This window comes from Nannobrachium achirus, assembly GCF_963921795.1.
Source record: "Nannobrachium achirus genome assembly, chromosome: 22".
Taxonomy (NCBI): Eukaryota; Metazoa; Chordata; class Actinopteri; order Myctophiformes; family Myctophidae; genus Nannobrachium; species Nannobrachium achirus.
Window position 1 is genome coordinate 19933053 of NC_137829.1, and position 20390 is coordinate 19953442.

Genomic DNA, 20390 nt, shown 5'->3' on the forward strand with positions numbered 1-20390 from the left:
TACACATCGGCTATTTGAAAATAGATGATCTATAAAAAGCTCACAACGCGTCGCATTGCAACACATGTTTGTTGAGCTGCAAAAAACAGTTTTTAAAATTTGGAAGAAAAAAGATCTGGTACAGTATGGGGGTCCCTGGCACAAAATATTTGTAAATGGGAGTGTCTGTGGACAAATATATATATTAATCTGGGGGTCCTTGACATGAAAATGTTTGAGTACCACTGGTTTAAACATTCAGGAAGCAAGCCCAAATAAGAGACTAAAAAAAAATGCAACCCGCAACTAACAAGCCCACCTGGCAACACTTCTTGGTGCATATTGGTTATTTGCACCACTCTGATCTCTATGTACATGATAATGTAGGCATAAGTGATATTATTTAGTTGCTGTCAGGGCAAAAACCTCTTATCTACATATTTGTTTTCATAAATTAACACCCTACTTGATCATACAACACGTCATGAGTGTCACAAAAGCATCAAAAGTAGCAAGCTTAAAACGCTGTTTTGTGTGACGCTGTAGTGTGATAAAGTACGGCATTCATTTATGGAAAAACACAAAAAGTTAAATATGGAGGTAAGAGGTTTCTGCCCGACAGCAACAATATACTTGTATCCACTTGAGTGAATGACAGGCACATGAATCAGGCAGCAGGGGGCACTGTGGGCCTGGTCCCCTCACAGTGGAATCAATTGATAAGACACTGCAGTGTTGCATTGATGAAACAGGGTTAGATTTCTTTTGACTGCCCTGTTTTCACTGTTTTTGCACAAAATATATTAAAAAAGTATATATATATATATATATATATATATATATATATATATATATTTATATATTTATATATATATAAAAGCATATCTCGATTATTCGATTAATCCAAGAAGTAATCTTACAAAGGTCTTGAAGTCCTTAAATTGTCACTTTAGAAATGTGCAGAAAGATAGCCTGTATCTCATACCAATACTAGACATTGGTTTGTTTACTGTTGTGAGGAAACAATGTTGCACCCCCCCTTTCCAAATCATGTGGGGAAACCGCTGGGGGTCCCGACCCAGAGGTTGAATACCACTGCACCGGGATAGTGGTTCTCAAACATTTCCATGCCATCGCCGCAGACCCACAGCTGAAAATATTTTGTGCCAGGGACCACCAGAAGAGGAGATTTGTGTTAAAATAAAATAGCAGATGTACAAGCTTGCAGACATACTGTAATCTATAAATATACAAAATGAATAGATTCTCATTTTTATGTATTTATGTATTTATTGTCACGCGTTCCTGGATAATACCGTATGTACTGTATGTTGTTATCCAAACGTCAAGTCATGACTGACAAGCTGAGCACATCTGTATGCCGAGTGAGCAGTCATCATGTGTTTAAATAAATGTGTGAAATGTACGATTTTCAACACTTTTACTTCTACTCCACTACAGCTCAGAGGAAAATATTGTACTTTTACTCCACTAGAATTATATGAAAACTTTAGTTACTAGTTACTTTGTAGATTTAGATTATTATTATAAAACGACTTTTCAAAAATAGCAGGTCTACAAGCTCGCAGCGCAGCACTTGGTGCCGCCCTGTGAGCTTGTATATCTGCTATTTTTCAATAGCTATATAATGAAGGCCCCTCCACCTTGGGCCCTAGTAACTCAGTCCCCCCCCCTTGTGACACACCTGGTTGAACAACAACCAAAGATCTCACATTCCATGAAAGAGCTCTTGTTCTTCTCTTTTTGAAAAGGAAGACTGTCTGTCGCCATATAAAATGTTATTTTACACTTGCAAAAGAATATTTGTCTCTTTTACACTCAGTCTAAATCCTTGATGTTTTATGTAAAGCACTTTAAATTGCCTTGCCGTTTAAAAATCTGCTATACAAATAAACTTGTGTTGCCTTGCCTAAAATGCCCTCTAGAAATTGTAACATTCAAGGATGTGGTCTGCAAAAGAAAAAAAAAATGCTTACACAAGCATTTCTATCTGCACCTGTGAAATGTGATTACACGTGCATTTCTATCAGTAAGAAGTTATGCCATATGAAATCTTTATTTATTATCTTTTATAACGATAGTAAATCGCTTTCATAGTTAAAGCTTTAAAACTGGGAAAGCATCTGTGTCATTTTAGATTTTAGCCATATTTTATACTTTGGCTATTCAAAAATACTAGATATATAAGCCAATAATAGCGCATCATTTCTTGCCCACTATGAGCTTGTAGATCTGCTATCATTTTTTTTCCAGAAGTTGTGTGCAAATCTTTGAATATATATTGTTTAAAGCAAACATTTTTTAACTCAAATCTTTGCTTCTCAGGGTCCCTGGAACAAAATATTTTGAGATGGGGTCGGCAGCCAAATGCATATCATTTCGTCCTTGACATGAAATAGTTTGAAGTAGAAATATGTTAGAACAGGATTTAGAAGATGGGTTGAATTAGCTATTGATGATGGTCTTGCCCGCCATCTAATGGCATATAGGAAAATAACTTGTTTGAGGGCAAACGTACTTGCTGAGCCCTTGGTGCCCTTTTTTGCAATCTCAGGGTTAAACTATCACTGCAGATTTTGCTGTGTTCTGCAGTGGGCTCTCTCTGTGAAAAAAAAGAGAAGAAAAAAGCCAGAGGGTGATCATTTATCATGATTAAGAGCTTGTGTTTGTTCAGTTCCATTCGGGCGTCACAGAAACTTAAAGAACAAAGTTTTAAGTATGAAACTGTGGACGGGAGATATTAATATCTACACCCCCCCAGAGTAGACCTCATCTGTTGAGAGCCAGTACACACACACGCACATGCACACGTGCACACACACACACGCACGCACGCACGCGCGCGCGCACACCATACATTCATTCACAGGCTCGCACACACACACAAAATATAGACACAGCTACGGTCTGTACATGCGTTGCCCCTGTCTGTACACACAGTAAAATCCCTGGCGGTTCATGTGCTCATTTGTAACTCAGAGACGTGTACAAATGGTCCCCGAAGGCCTACATTTTGTACACTCTCCGAGTTAAATTAACACTGAGAATTTGTGTAAACTCGCACGACAAACAATTGATGTGATGTGAGCGAGGTGTTACCATGCCCCCCCCCCCTGCTTTTATCACAAAGAGAAGGGCAGGGGGGCCCAGAGTGCTGACAGAGAGGCTTAGCTTAGCTTGTGTTCAGCCACTGTCTGACTGTGGGCGTATCAAAAGGTTTTTGCACCAAAAAGGGCTTGTCCCAATGGGAGGGTCGCAGGGCCCGGGCTAGCCCTCCCCGTCACTGTCCCAAATGCGTGCTAAACGCGTGTCATTTCAGAGGAGGGTCCTACAGTCACGTAGGCCGAACGAAACCACCACCGGTCAAGGTAAGAAGAGTCAACCCTTGATGGATTTCATCCCAAACGGTCACACAGTAACTGTGGCTCGATTCCTCTGTGGTCGGTGTGTATGTGTGTGTGTGTTGTGTGTTGTGTGTTGTGTGTGTGTGTGTGTGTGTGTGTGTGTGTGTGTGTGTGTGTGTGTGTGTGTGTGTGTGTGTGTGTTGCACAGCTGTCTTTTCTTTTTTTTTACCAGTTCAAATGGCAGCCATGTCATGACGATATCTCTGTTAAAAAAGTACTGTTGGGCAGAAACCTCCTATCTCCATGGTTTAACTTTTTGTGTTTTTTTGTCGTAAATCAAAGCCCTACTTGATCATACTACAGTGTCACACAGAAAGTATCCAAAATAGCAGAGCGAAGGCTTGTCGATTTTTGAATTTGAATTATGAAAGGTAAACGTTTTGGACATAATGAGGTTTCCACCCCACAGAGGTGATAACATTGATGATAAAATTGCTTCCAGTTCGACAAAGAGTTATCAAGGAAATTTTTTAATGTTGCTGAAGTGTTTGTGTTTGATTGATTGATTGATTGATTGATTGATTGATTGATTGATTGATTGAAGATTTTATTAGAGTTTGGCATAGGAAAAGGTACAGGACGGTACAGTTCACAGGTCAACTAAAAGGATAAACACCATAAGAAAGCTTTTCACTTGTTTAAATTTTCCAACTCATAAAACATTAAATGACAGACAAATAGAACACAGAACTATGCATTAACGTAGTACTGTGGGGTACTGTGTTATAATGTTCCATACTGAAATATAGATCTTGAGAAAGATATACAAACATAGATATTTTCTTGGATAAATAACAAGTGGCAGATATTCTAGAAGTTGGACAATGCCCTCTCAGCAGCCATTGAGTCAGTCTAAATGACTTACAACCATACAATTACAGCCTTGCTACACAAGACAATAACACATCCAACTGCAATTTGATTTAAAATATTACATGGAGAGATCATTTCATACCTGTGCTGACTGCTTCACTGACTATACACTAAACCCTGTACATGATAGTAGCTTAGTTTTATATTTTTAAACAGCATAATTGCCACAAATGAAACAAAGAAAAATACATTTAACTTTTTTTTATTATATTCTTTTTTGGTATTATATATTATTTAATATTCTATTATATAATATATTATTTAACCCTAAAAAGGGATGGTAAACATAAAATGTAAGAGGTAGCAGGTATTTTATACCTTTGCAGATATAAAATACATTTTAAGGCCAGGTATACTACAGGCAAACATAATGATTTATATATTGTTTCTTCAGTTTGTCAATTTAGATATTTTTTTTTACTTACTAATATATAAATGGTTATTGTTTTTAATGTTTTTATACACACACGTAAACAAGGCCTTCATGTATTGTTGGCATCTTAAAATCACAATGCATCTCTGTATCTCTGTATCTCTACAGTACATTTAAGAAATAATCTTGTCCAGTGTTTCTCAAAGTGGATTCCAGGGACTCTGGGTTCCTTTATGTCCTATAAATTGACCCATACAAGTCTGTAACTCTGAGTTAAGGGGAGACCTTGAGATTTGAGAAACACTGATCTAGTTTAAACTAAGCAGATTTAGTTTGGTTTAGTGATAGTCATGGCTTTTTACTTTGTTGTCGTGACAACGGAGTAGGAACACAAGTATTCAGATGTTTCATTCTGATAGGACACAGACATTTTGGCCTATGCTTGTACCTCCCCTTAAAATAATACGGTATATTAGACTCTTAAAATATGTGTACAATATATTTACATAATGTATACAATTTCTGAAAAATGCTATGTATGTACAGTATGTAGCAATGCTCACATAAATCCATATGCATATTTGTGTGTGGTATCTTTGGTGTGTACCAGAACTTCCCTCAGTGGTCACAAACACACACATGCACGTAAGCACACACACACACACAAAGGATTATACTTTGTACCTACTTCTGTAGACACTGCAGTTGAAGTTCCATTTGAAAAGAGAGCTTTCTTTTGGTATTGTACTGCCCTCAAGTGTTCAGATCTCAGAAGCTTTGGCACACATACAGTATACCACAGCCCAAACTCATTTTCATGAGTTCTGCAGGGGGAATATAATACAGCCATTCTGGGTTTGAAGTTCTAAAAGGGGACAGCGTGTTTTCATAATATTCCAAGATAATCCCCCTGGCTCAAACGCATCTTTATTAATATCCAAAGTAAATCATTAGAAATAGTTTCCCCTTCATTTTGTGCTGCTGCCAAGGTACAGGGTTATGAATTATGGTTCATTCAAGGCTACGGGCATGGGTCCTTAAGTGACCTTGGGTTTATTCTTAGCAGTAGAAATAGTAGTGTAAGTAGTCATGTGTAGACAGTAATAGTGATGTTAAAGCAGAAGAGGTACTGCAGTAAGAAGTACTACAGTAATGGAAATGTATAGAGGTTATTGTAACAGCAACAGAAGTTATAATTGTTTAGTATGTGAAACGTACATCACTGTGATGTCAGGAGAACCACTCTAACAGAATGGGTTTTCCGCTCTGATATCACGCTCTGACATCACTGTGATGTCAGGCGAACCACACTAACAGAATCCCTTATATGCCAATATATGGAGTTCCCTGATGTTCAATATTAAGCCCATATCTAACAGGACTTCATATGGGAATGCCCAAATATGGAGGCCACATCGGCCGCATACCACACTAACAGAATCCATATATGGCTCAGACAGATGGCCAAGACAGCCCATATCTGTGGGGTTGGTTCTACAGACAGGGATCTCCATGTATGGGCATAAAAGGGATTGTATGTATGATGTCAGATGTCATAGATAGACGTCATAGGACTTTCACAGAACGAATAACTGAGTAAGTATGTTTGGGCTCTCACAGCATATCTCCATATACAGCCAGATGGCCAAGACATGGTGCAACCTCACGAGGTCGCTTGTCGCCCTGAGGCGTCTTACTAGTAGTATTAACAGAGGAATTTCTTTGGTCATATTTCTTGCAGCAGCAGAAAGTGCTCTTATAAAATAGAAGTGAATGTTTCACTTACGGAAAAGTATCAATAATGCAATGTAATGTAATGTAAAATACAAGTAAAAGTCTGTAATTCTAAATGTATTACTTGAGTAAAAGTACAAAGGTTTTGGTATAAAATCGTCTATTTTCAAATGACCCATTATCTTTGTATGTATGTTTTGTAATAATAATCAATATCTACAAATGAACCAGTAACTAAAGTTTCCAAATAATTGTAGAGAAGTATAATATTTTGCCTCTGAGATGTAGTCAAGTAGAAGGAAAAGAACAGAAAATTGGAAATACTCCATTAAAGTAAGAATACTGCACAACTGTACTTGAGTACAGTACTTAGTTACTTTACACTGGTAATAGAACAAGCAATGTGATAGTATTAAAAGCAATTTAACCTCTTTGTCCTTTCTTCAGGTTATGACTCAACCAGGAGTGAAGTTCTGTTGAAAGAGAATGAGCATTACAAGTTGTAATCGGTGAGTACACTAGAGTGCTAGCGTATAGTACTGAATGTACAGTAGTTAACAAGGGGTTCCGCTGAATGCTTTGTTAATATTTGGAATTTATCAATATCACTTCAGTTTAAACACTTCGTATAAACGGACCAGTGTTGCACTGTACTTGGTGCAATCTTTTTTAGCCTACAGTATACCAAGTCTCTTCCCCAAAAATAGCAGATCTAAAAGCTTGTCGATGGGCTATCTTTGGTGAATGTTCCCCCCAGAATAGGGAACTGGGGTTTAAGTGGTTAAACCCCAGTTAAACCCAAAGTATAAAAGTTATATTCGATCTGTCCTAATGGAAACAGATATTCCGAGCTACTGTAAAGTAAGAATGTAATTCAGGGGTTGCCGTGGATTAAAAAGTTATTTAGTACAGTACATTTACAGCAGTACAATGTACAGAATTACTCTTACCAAATTAAATACCGTACATATATTTTACCATTATACAATATAATAGTAGAGATATATCGTAGAAGAAGTAAAGTTTTGACAACAAGGTCATATCCCCTCACATGAGAAATGATGATTGGCTTGTCTCCGTTTACAGTAAAATGGGTCTGTTGAATATACATAAATACAGTAAATATTGTATAGTATAACGCGTCATATAGTACTTTGGTCTCTTGTACATACAGTACATGTATATATACAGTATATTGTCATAGTATGACATGTCATACTAGGGTCTCATGTACATGCGTGCATCATGTGCTCATGGCTGTCATCCCCATCAGCACTTTCCAGCCCGGTGTAAACACAATAAGAGTAGGGTTCACGCACAGGTCACACACACACGCGCGCGCGCGCGTACACGTACACGTACACACACACACACACACACACACACACACACACACACACACACACACACACACACACACACACACACACACACACACACACACACACACACACACACACACACACACACACACACACACACACACACACACACACACACACACAGACAGACAGACAGACAGTTAGCGCTCATCTCTCTGAAGGTTTGATTCTGACCCACACAAAAGCTAAAACGGGGAACACGTAGGTTTCCATGGACACAAGCTTTTAATTCTGTTAAAAGGAATAATTACGAAAAGTAAAATGCAAAGTGTGTCTGCTTAACCGGTAAGTCGCTTCAAACTAAATCTCTTCTTTGTTGCCAAACATTCTGAAATGTGGCTGAAACCATTTGATCCAGTGTTGTTATGGGGCTTTCACTATGAATGAGAGGAAAGAGGCCGCACACTCTTCAGCCACGATGCAAATAATTTATTTACCAACGTTTCGACTGTTGCCAGTCTTCATCAGGGTTTAGAGGGGGCTTTCACTATACCTATCTTTCTTATCCATTCTTGATGTGGTAGGTTTTAGTTACTGTAGGCCTGGCTGTCATTGTTTAATGGCAATTATCGTTATAATTGTTTCCATGTTGAAATATTTTCACAGATTTCAAACATTTACCAAAATAGAGAGATAGGAGATCTACACGCTTACAACGTATCACAAAGTGACGCGTTGTAAGCTTGTAGATCAGCCATTTATGCTTTTGTAGTGTATAATGTATAAAATTATTAAATATGTAAATAATTTGTCAAATATGCCCTTTGCAATTTGTGATTATTAAGCTTAAAAAAAATCTAAGTTGTATTCATAATATGTTCTAATGTTTCAATTCCAAAAAGACAATTCAATTGTTGATCGCAATTAATCGTCAACTTATAAGTGTAATCGTGACAGCCCTAGTTTTAGTTGATTTGAGGTAAAGTTAATCAATAAAGGAGTTCAGAGTACATTCTTTCCACACAGCAGATGAACTTTTATCTTATGGCTCAAACTGACTGATTCACAAAGCTGCTCTAAGAAATTATTTTAGGAGGCAGGAGGCATTTGAAAATGTTTTAGACCAGAGTCCAGACCCAAGTGGTATATTGGTCTACATTGCACAACATATTCAAGTATTAAGCTTGGGAAACTCTTTGGCACTCTTCAGTTCTTTTGTACCACATATCTGGATTCTGGAACAAACCCAGACAGAAAACTGCAGGTCTGCTACAACTCTGTTCTTTTAAATCAAAGCTAAAAAACGTTCTGCCTTTTATTGAGGGTTATTCACTTGACTAATTTTATTGTTTTCAAATGTCATATTATTAATGTCCTTTGCTTATTTTTCTCAGCGTCTTCATGTCATAAAGCGTAATGTTTAATCTAAAGCACTTTGAATTGCTTGGTTGTTGAAATTTGAGCTAGAGCTAGACAAAAAAAAAGGCCTTGGTACTGTAAGTGCACCGTGCCGCTTTCCTTATATGCTACGCACCAAACCATCTTGAAGGACTTGTAGTTCATTCATGTATTGTTGATATATTCTTCAAAAGTACAGCTTTGTTGCCCAGGCTGACATAGGTTAATACTTAATCATTGTGGAGTTTGTGAACTAACATCCAATAGATAGTGTTCATGATGTGTAACACTGAAAAGAGATATTATTGTGCTCAGCAGTGTAATAATTCAACAGACTTTCTGAAGTTTCTCAGCAATGGTCGTAGATACAGTTCTTTGAAGCTATACTACAGGGTTCCCCAATTAGTTTTCCCCAAGGGCCGAATTTTGTCTAGGGTACCAAGCCGAGGGCCACAACAATTCAGGGGGCGATGGCGGTGTTCACGCTACTCCAGTGACAGTTCAGATATCGTCGTTGTCGGGTGAAAATCTTGTATGTCCAAAACAGCCGATCTACAAGCACACAACGCCTGGCGGTGCGAGGCATTGTGTGCTTGTAGATTTTTCTATTTTTTTTCTAGTTTTCACTACTTTTGTGCGACGGCCTTGTATGATTTGCGAAAGAACGTACAAATTTTGAGATATGAGATTTCCAGCCGACCGACAACGACGATATACTAGTGTTGTTGCTGCTCTTATACCGCGATTATTACTGGGGTTGGTGTGGGCCAGACAGTAGCCCCCCGTCTAAACTATGTAGAGTGGTTTGTCTGATCAGCTGTTTCTGCCAGTCTGTTAATGTAGCCTGTTCTTCTGACAATTATTGTCTGAATCCTGGCCGTATCTGTGCCTGTGTTCCGGCACTCTTGCCTGTTATGTCAGTGCAGCGCTTCTCAAAGTAGGGTATGGGGACCCCCAGTGGTCATCGAGGGGGTCCCAGGGGGGCCCTGGAACTAAATAGTTTGAGATGGGGGGGTCTGTGGCCAAATATCATTTTGGGGGTCCTTCACATGAAAGATTTTGAGCACCACTGACATAGAAACATAGGTTTTTCAAAAAACCTTAGAAGGATTTCAAATATGTAAAGACTAAAAGACTAAAGAGCACAAATGTTCACGATTTTTCAAAAATAGCCTGACTGTCCACAGAGAGGGTGGTCGCTGCGCCGAGATGTCAATGGTATGCCTCACAGACTTTGAAGAGTACGCAAAGGCACATCTGTCCAAGGCAACCTGGGATTACTACGCCGCGGGAGCAGACGAGTGCTGCACCAGGGATGATAATCTGGTGGCTTACAAACGGTACGGTAAAAAATGTATTTTAAGAAGGTACAGTAAACAGAAACACGTACAAATTAATACAGCAATACCATACAAAAAAGCACTTGAGAGAGCTGGAGATACTGTATCAAGATCTATTCACAAACAGTATGGAGTGTGTGGGCGCTCGTGCGTGTGTGTGCGCGTGCCTGCATCTGTTTCAAATACTTACCGTGTGTAATGTATTCGAGAAAAGATATGTTTACACTTTACAGGTAACTACTGACCGACTTTTGTATATTTGTAATAATATGTGAACACTGAACATACATTTCAAGCACATTTAGCAGAATAGTTCAAACCACTTGACCTGATGTATACTTTCATGGCAGTGTCTCAGACTCTGTAGGTCTGCTATTTCTGTTGCATTCTGCCATCGTATGACGGAGCATAGATTTAAGCATTAGATAGTTGCGGAGCGGTCTGAATGACCCTCAAACAGAACACATCTCAGCAGCAGGGTCATTCTGCTGATACAAAAAATGGTGAGGAATCGGTGCACAGCCAAGGACATAACAACTATTAGAGATACACAAGTTCAGGGACACGCTCACAGCATGATTCAAGGGCTTCAAGATTTCTAAACACATTATTCAACCATTTACGGTATATACACCCAGAATAAGTGTTCACTGCCCTACAAACTGACCGAAAACCAAAGTTTTAAAGGTGAATAAATCAAGTGTTCATTTAACTCATACATGGGCAACTGGCGGCCCCCACTTTCACTTAATGCGGCCCACAGGTTAATATTGGAATACTGATATATTATTGATTTAAGCTGTTCCAATTCCAAACATGCAAACATGACCCGCTCTAACTATAAATGCATTTGAAATGAATGCAGTGCGACACGCTTTGAGCTTGTAGATTGGCAATTTTTGCAACATTTGTGTGACTGTGACATAGAATGACAAAGTAGGGCATTAATTACGACTAATCCCATTAGTCTGAATCTGGTGAATGTTAACCTGGTGAAAAATACTATGCCTAAACCTAAACCTAACCCTAACCTCAGTAAAACTATGCCTAAACCTAACCCAAACCCTAACCTCAGTAAAACTATGCCTAAACCTAACCTTAAAACCTAACCCTAACCAAAGTAGGACTGATGAGATGTAGGGCAGTCCCTGGGGGGGTCTCCAAATTATTTTGGGGGGTCCCCAGATATTTTGCTAAATGTTAACTCTCACTCAACGGTAAACAGACCAGCATACAGTATAAGTCTATTAAGGGTATCTGCACATTTCTAAAGTTACAAATTAAGGACTTTAAAGACCTTTTTAGTACCTCTGGTCAAACATTGGTCAAATTGTCAATAGATCGAGTTAATCTAAATGTAATGCCAAGTCATGCAATTCCAAGTGCTTGCGCTGGGTGGGTGGGGGTCCCCAGTTCAAATATGATTCTTTTGGGGGTCGCGGCCTGAAAAGGTTGAGAACCACTGCTCTACCACTTCATGTTATCTGTTCTGTTCCCTCCCTGGTTCAGGATCCGTCTGAGGCCACGCATCCTGCGGGACGTGTCGGTGAGTGACACCAGGACCACAGTGCAGGGCACAGAGATCAGCTTCCCAGTGGGCATCGCGCCTACCGCCTTTCATTGTCTGGCCTGGCATGAAGGAGAGGTGGCCACAGCCAGGGGTGAGAGAGTGAGAGAGAGAGAGAGAGAGAGAGAGGGAGAGAGAGAGAGAGAGAGACCCTCCAGAAAAATGCATAATCAGCCAAATGCCGCAGATTATGCAGGGGTCACATATTTTCAAAAAGGCTGGATAATCGCATATTTCTGCCCGAATATTTCGGAACTACCAGCATATTTCACAGCAAAAAATCAAATAAACCCCAGCATATTTCGCATGTCACATATTTCACAACTTTTAGCATATTCTGCAACTTTACGCAATTTCACTGCATAAAATCACGTAATACCCTGCATATTTTGCAAAATCAAGGATTTCTGCCCGCATAATCAATGATTTTAGTCCGCATCTACGTTGCAGTATTGATACTTTTACTTGCAGTATGTGAGTACTTTTTCCACCACCAAAAGTCTACTAAAATGAACGTTGCACAGTATGACAGTATTCCAGTTCAGTGGCCTTGTAGTAAGTCCCCTCGACATATCAAGCTGCATCATGCTAAGGAGATAGGCTCCTGCCAGGGACGTGCTGGCCATTGGGAAAAGCGGGACAACTCCCGAACGGCCGGTTCATTCCCGGCCGGTCCAGGCCGGCCATTAGGAAAAAAATCAAAATAAAATGTCAGCAAAGCCCTGCTTCATCATATAAGGCCGTTGCACAAAAGTGAAAACAGCAGATCTACAAGCACACAACGCCTCGCGGTGCGAGGCGTTGTGTGCTTGTAGATCGGCTGTTTTCACTAGTTTAAATCATTTTTAAAATGATAAATACAAAACAAACTTTCCACCCGACAACGACGAAATATAACTCATGTACAGTAATTGGCCCACTGGGTTGTCACTTGTCATGATCTGAAATGGCAAATCTTTGAGTAGCAGCAGCGCTATAGCGCGCAATGAGGGCCTCTCCAACTCTTTTTCCCGGGCTGAATCAGGGGCCCAGCACGTCCCTGGCTCCTGCCATATGGGCCTCAGGGCTTGGCAAGGCTTACTTACAGTATGACAGTAACCCTCACTCAAACAAATCCCTTCCACTTAACCTATCCTATGCCCTCCACTCCCCTCCCTCAAACAGCCTCGGAGACGGTGAACACCTGCTACATCAGCAGCACCTACTCCACCTGCTCGGTGGAGGAGATCGTGGCGGCTGCGCCCAACGGCTACCGCTGGTTCCAGCTGTACGTGTACCGCGACCGGAAGCTGTCGGAGCAGATCGTGCACCGCGTGGAGGCGCTGGGCTACAAGGCGCTGGTGCTCACCGTCGACGTGCCCTACACCGGCAAGCGCCGCAACGACATCCGCAACCAGTTCAAGCTGCCGCCGCACCTCAAGGTCAAGAACTTTGACGGCATGTTCCAGGTATTGTGCTGCGTATAGGCCTGTCACAAATCAAGCAAATAAAAACCCAAGAAATTTAAATTGTATTATGTTCCAATGTTCCAACATCCAATAACACAATCGCAATTATTTGTGTGACAATTAATCGTCAACTTAAATGTGCAATCGTGACATCCCTAGTTAATGGAGCACTAAACATTTTACATTTTCTTTTTTTTTTAAAGATTTGTTTTTGGGCTTTTAGCCTTTATTGGATAGGACAGTAGACTGACAGGAAATGGGGGAGAGACAGGGAGTGACATGCGGCAAAGGTCGCCCGGATCGGGAATCGAACCGGCGACGCCCACAGGCATTGATGCCGAAATGGCAATGCCTATATGGTATGCGCCTGGTCCACTAGGCCACCAGGCGCACACATTTTCTTTTTCACTGATGTAAAAATATTTCTACTTTTACTCAACCACTTAAACCCACTGCCACTGGGCTCTATACTAGTAGGCACACACTCCTGTTTTCGTGCGATACCAAATAATATCGCAACTGAAAATACAGTAGTATCTACAATCTCACGTTGCGAGCTCATGATGCATTTCTAAGCAGGCAAGTGCACACATAGATATCAAAGGGGGCTTGAGCCCTTTAATCCTTCTGTAAAAAGTGCCCTCTCCAGACCATGAATGCGGTTTCTACAATGGTGAAAGAAACTCAAATGCCTCCTTTCCATGCCATACCTGAAGGCAGCATTCAAGAGTCCAAACTCTCCTGAACTTGAATGCAGCATCTTATGTTGAAAGAATTGCCCTCTCTATGTAGAAATCCATGCTGTATGCCACATCTCCAGTATTGACTTGATTATGCTTAGTTCAGTGTGGTATCAAGCACCAAAAAGCTCAAAGCTCACAATGCGTCGCAGCACAACGTGTCGTGAACTTGGAGGTCGGCTATATTTCCATGAAAAGGCCCTTTTAGAAATTTCAGCCCCTGCCTCTCTAACGTTCTCTGCACGTTCCTGTTTCTAAGCATTTCATCTGTCCTGCATGTCCCTGTAAAAAGCAAGAGGCAGCAAACGCAGAGGAGTACGGAATCCCTGCCAACACCCTGGACCCCTCCATCAGCTGGAAGGACGTCTACTGGCTGCAGTCTCTCACCCGGCTGCCCATCATCATCAAGGGCATCCTCACCAAGGAGGACGCCGAGCTAGCCGTGGAGCACGGGGTCCAGGGGATCATCGTGTCCAACCACGGAGGCCGGCAGCTGGACGGAGGACCCGCCACGGTCAGATAACCTCCTGGCAGTAGCACTACTCTTTCTTGCTTCTAAACCAGTGGTTCTCAACCTTTTCAGGCCGCGACCCCCAAAATAATCACATTCGAGCTGGGGACCCAGCTCTAAAGAGTTGAGGAATTTCATTTTGTATAATATGGTTCCATTTTGAAAATAGCCGATCTACATGCTCACAACGCCCGCATTGTGAGGCGTTGTGCGCATGTAGATCGGCTATTTTCACAATTTCAGCTTATAATATTTGACAATTTGGCCAATGTACATTTTGTCATTTAAAAGACCTTAAACTGTCACTTTAGAAATGTGCAGATAGATACCCTCTGTATACACTTAAACTTGATGTTGGTTTGTTTACTGTTGAGTGAGAGAACAATGTTGCACATTAAGTTAATCATCTAGGACCCCCCAAAATAATTTGGGGACCCCTCTGGGGGGGTCCCGGGCCGGCCCACAGGTTGAGAACCGTGGCCGTGACTATGCATGTAGATTGGCTATTTTAAGCACTTTTGCAACTGCTTGAAAAAATAAATATCCCATTTAGGCCTGCACACAAATCACTGTCACTTTAGATTTAAACCACTTTACCCATTATTTTATGCTATAACTATAAAAAGAATAGCAGATCTACTAGCTCACTCTGTGCCGCGCTGTGAGCTTGTATATCTGCTATTTTTGAAAAATCTTGAACATTTGTGTCTTTTAATATTTTTGACCCGATTCTATAAATGTCTTCTAAATCCTTCTTCTAACATGGTTCTCAAACTTTTTTATGTAAAAAAAAAAACAAATATATATATATATATATATATATATATATATATATATATATATATATATATATATATATATACACACACATATATATATATATATATATCTTACATCTTACATATAGTTATTGGAGAAGGGGTCCATGGAGTGCCAAATGGCGTATGCTCCCTATTCCCAGCAAACCACTAATCCTAGAGGTTCCACACTTGGCATATGTACTGATCAGTACTCTGCCAACGTTATAGGCACATTTGCCACTATCAATGTACTTACATTGGCGTACAGTTAATATAAAACGAAATTATTCAGGCGCTTTTTAGCCAGCTATTTTGCCCAATGCCCGCTAGGCCCACCCAACTGCGCATGTGCCAACAGCTGTCGTACTCTTCGCGTCACGTACTCATAGCACGTACTGCTCGCCTGATTATGGATCCCACTGGGAAAGATGGATGGAAACCGTTCTATTTATGCCCAGGCCGTAAGGCCTGAAGTGCACGATAAACGCAATGATTTATTGGGTTTTGGTGCACCTCGCGCGGTCCAAGTGACTACAACGGAGCGCTCCCTACGTCCGGTTCAGCCAATCACAAGCTTCAAAAATGAGTCCGGGCCGTGGTTATCCATCTTTCCCAGTACTGCTATGGTGCAGAGTTATCGTCACACAGACACAACCAGCAAACAGGACTGTACATTATATACATTTAAAAGTAAACACACTGTTCGCTCAGTTCAGCGTCGGCGATGCAATCTCTCGAAGTCAAATTCAAGAAACGACATCGCCTTTATAGGGACAGATCTTCCCGTGTAAAAACATGGGACGAAAAAAAAAGACATCCCTTGGCCGTCATAAACGCAAACACTATTTACGCGTGGTTAAAGCAGCAGCAGCAACAGCATCAACAACAGGTGATTATTTACTTAATTTTGTTCACTTTCTTTCAATACTTGCTGACAGATTGTGATGTTTATTTTTGCTTTATTCACTCTCATTTGTATGACTGTGCACGCGCGCACGCGCACGCGCGCCGACCACACGTGTGTATACTGTGTCGTGCTTCTAAATCCTGCTTGGCAGAAACAGTGAGACAACGAGAAACAATGTGCACGCACGTGTGTGCGTGCTGTTACTTTTACTCCATGTGTGTGTGTGTGTGTGTGTGTGTGTCATTCGTGTAAGTGTTGCATTTGTGCCTTTAGAGAGCGTGTGTGTGTGTGCGTGTGTGTGTGTGTGTGTGTGTGTGTGTGTGTGTGTGTGTGTGTGTGTGTGTGTAAAAAAACTGCATATTTAATGTTGAGCTATCCGAAATTTGTATTGCTTTGCTACCCTCTGGACTGTATCCATCTCTGGGTACAGGGGACTTTTACATAAGGGGCCAGGCCCCCGCAGGGGGCTTTTTTCTAGTATATATGTTACAGTATGTTCAAGAAACCAGTAAAAGTTGTCAAGGAGCACTCGTTTTGACGTTCACCACACACTAATCACCACCAGATGGCGACGTCAGCCACTGCTCTGCCATTCACCAGAGTGTATATAAGAGAGTTACGTCACGCTTTGAACTCGCCGCAGACCGGAAGTGTTTACTCTTTATTTACTAGCCTAGCCTAGCCTAGCCTAGCCTAGCCTAGCCATTAGCTCCATTGTAGTCACTTGGACAGGGCGTTTAACGTGCGCTTGCCCAGGCCGTAAAACGATTGCATTCACCACGGCTTCGTAACTCGCGCGGCGCTCCGCCGGCCGCGCGGCCCTGGCCCGCTCTTCGCGGCCACTCGCGCCTGCGGCGCTCGGGGGCGAAGAGCAGGACCAAGGTCCGCTGGCCTTCGCGCCGCTTGGGGCTTCGTGGACCCAGGGGGGCCTCGTAACTCGTTTGGGCTTCGTGGATACAGGGGGGCTTCGGTAGCCGCTCGCAGTGTCGTGGACAATAGAGCGGCGCACCGCCTGGAGTACGTTGTTGTGGCGACCGCTTGCTCCGCCCCGTGCCGCACCACGAGTGCTCCGCGTCTCGAATGTGCTGTTTCTCTAATATACTATGACATATATATATATGTGTGTGTGTGTGTGTGTGTGTGTGTGTGTGTGTGTGTGTGTGTGTGTGTGTGTGTGTGTGTGTGTGTGTGTGTGTGTGTTCACAGATAGATGCCCTGTCTGAGATCGTGGACACGGTACAGGGCCGGATCGAGGTGTACCTGGACGGAGGCATCAGGACAGGCAGTGACGTGCTGAAGGCCCTGGCCTTGGGAGCCAAGTGTGTGTTCATCGGCAGACCAGCCGTCTGGGGTCTGGCCTACAAGGTAACACAACCAGTGTGTGCGCGCTCACACTGCCCCTGTGCATTTTAGTTGTAAAATATTATTCCCCATCATATTCAACAAACTAGATAACAAAGATTTTTCAAAAACAGCAGATCTACAAGTTCATTGAGCAGCATGAAGTGACGCACTATGAGCTTGTATATCTGCTATTTTTGATGAATAGCCAAAGAAATATAAAATGACAGATTTTAATGGGTTAAATGGTAAATGGTGCATTTGTAGCGCCTTAATCGAAGGCGCTTTACATAGATTGTACATTACATTCATTCACCCATTCACACACCGATGGCAGAGGAAGCCATGCAAGGCACTAACCTGCTCACCCGGAAGCAACTACAGAGTCTTGCTCAAGGACTCTTCGACACTAACTCTAGGGGAGCCCGGGATCGAACTGGGAACCCTTCGGGAACCGTCTGTGTTCTAAGACGGCACCTCTACCCCTGAGCGACTGCCGCCCCAAGGATTAAGTAAGGTGTTCCATGATTTGGGAGCATAAATGTAGAAATCTGCATCTCTGACGTTATGTCATGTACAGCAAATCTAGCAGCCCTGCAGTAGGGAATCTAAGGGCTGGCGAAGGAACTCTCTGATTGCGAGGTCACAGAGAGTTAGCGGCCTAAACCCTTGCCTTGTGTCCCCCTTCTTGCACAAAAATTCCACCAAAATATCCTATCTACAAGCTCACAGCACATTGCGTAACATGTTCAAATCATTGCATCATCGTTTGTCTCCTTCTTGTTCCAGGGTGAAGAGGGAGTGCGAGAGGTGTTGCAGATCTTAAATGATGAGTTCCGCCTGTGCATGGCTTTGTCTGGTGAGTCATGTTAAATACAACACACACACACACACACACACACACACACACACACACACACACACACACACACACACACACACACACACACACACACACACACACACACACACACACACACACACACACACACACACACACACACACACGCGTGCTGTGCAACATGCAAAATGTGTGGCTTTGCGAGTCATAATCAATACAAACGCTGTGCAACGCGCACTTTCCTGCAAATTACGAGGACATTCGGTTCTGTTTGAAAGATATAAGGCAAGAAGGGATTTGAGAAATACCAATGGCTTTTACAGCCGTTCCAGGGAAACCACAAGGTTTTCACGTTTAAGCTATTTCCCCAAACAATGATGCTATAATATATCAATACACACTTCCAAATTCATGCCACGCTCCCTTGTGAGTGTAAGTGAACAGGTACATGAAAATTGCCTTTTTCTGCAAGTGTAATTTACATTTTAGATCTTGCTTTTCAGCGTCTCAATTTAATCTCCAAGGACACCATGACATGGAACATAGTACCGCAGCAGCTATTGCATTTGTGACTATCTATTCTACACAGTCTCTGTATGCAAATAGTTCAGGGGTACAGGGAGATATTTAGTGTCTTCCCAGGATTACAAAAATACATTATGCCAGATTTCAATCTACAACCTCAAATATTTTTAACAAAAAATAAATGCATAAATACACTAGTAGGTCACCCTATTGGTTATGTTTCAAATGATGATGTCTCTATCCGTACCATCTTCAAACAGGTTGCAGGAATGTGGCTGAGATCAACAGGAACCTCATTCAGTTCTCTAGACTCTGAGCCTGAGGCACCAGTAGAGGGCGACATTGAGTGAGAAGTAAAGTCCAATACTACAGAGACACTCAAAAACATTAAGAGCTATTCAGCTTAAAATCATTCAAATCAATCAGCTTTTATTGTTTTACCATTAAGCTGAGTTCCATGGATGAAAAGCTCATAAGATGGACACTACACGTGCAAGTCTTTGTAGCCAATAATCCACTATCTATCTTCATCAAAGAGTGCAAGAGTGTGAGAGTGAATAGAGAGGGCTGACATACTGTCTGTGAGGTGGGGGGGGGGGGGGGGGGGGTGATTTTGGTGGCATACTAAGTAAGTGAACAATAATGGATTTATTTTAGCTTTTTTTTTGCATTTTGATCAGAGAATATTGATAAGTACTGTATCACTAAATCCGTGGAACATTTTTATTTTAAGTGAACAATGATAGATTTATTTTTTCCTTTTTTTGCATTTTGATCAGAGAAAATTGATATGTACTGTATCACTAAATCTGTGGAACATTTGTATTTGATTGTAAAGGCTGTAATGATTGGTGACTTACAGCCTTTCAAAATGAATGCTGCAATGAGAGTGTTTGAATAAATGCCTGCTGACATAAAGTGTTGTTCTAGTGCTCCCTAATGTTTCTGGAGTCGCTGCCTCATACTGTACATCAGTGGTTCTCAACCTGTGGGTCGGGACCCCCAGGGGGGTCCCCAAACTATTTTGGGGGGTCCCCAGATGATTAACTTAATGTGCAACATTGTACCAAAAAAAAATTGTTAAAAAAAAAAAGAATAGCGAAAATAAGCAATCTATAAGCTCACTTAAGGTGTTTCATTGCGATTAAAATTGACCTACCAATGAATACAAAGTGATTTTTTTGTATTCATTCGCCGGTCAAAATGAGCCAGATAAAGTCATCACTGACAAGATGAGATGACAAGTGCATGTGCATTGTGCACACA

At 41.5% G+C, this 20390-nt stretch overlaps 1 protein-coding gene across 3 annotated transcripts; it reads left to right on the top strand.

Moving 5' to 3' along the window:
• Nucleotides 1-8768: 8768 nt before the first annotated feature.
• hao2 (hydroxyacid oxidase 2 (long chain)) lies at nt 8769-20042 on the top strand. 3 transcript variants are annotated; one of them, XM_080753101.1, is made up of 8 exons: nt 8769-8970; nt 10277-10444; nt 11954-12105; nt 13176-13459; nt 14492-14713; nt 17624-17782; nt 18548-18617; nt 19385-20042. In XM_080753101.1, the coding sequence occupies exons 2-8, from the start codon at nt 10314-10316 to the stop codon at nt 19438-19440; spliced, it is 1074 nt and encodes a 357-aa protein (XP_080609227.1). In that variant the 5' UTR covers nt 8769-8970; nt 10277-10313; the 3' UTR covers nt 19441-20042. The 3 variants fall into 3 exon arrangements, with proteins under 3 accessions (XP_080609227.1, XP_080609226.1, XP_080609228.1); XM_080753100.1 differs by having other exon boundaries at nt 8812-8970; nt 10292-10444; XM_080753102.1 differs by having other exon boundaries at nt 8903-8970; nt 10296-10444.
• The last annotated feature ends 348 nt before the right edge of the window (nt 20043-20390 follow it).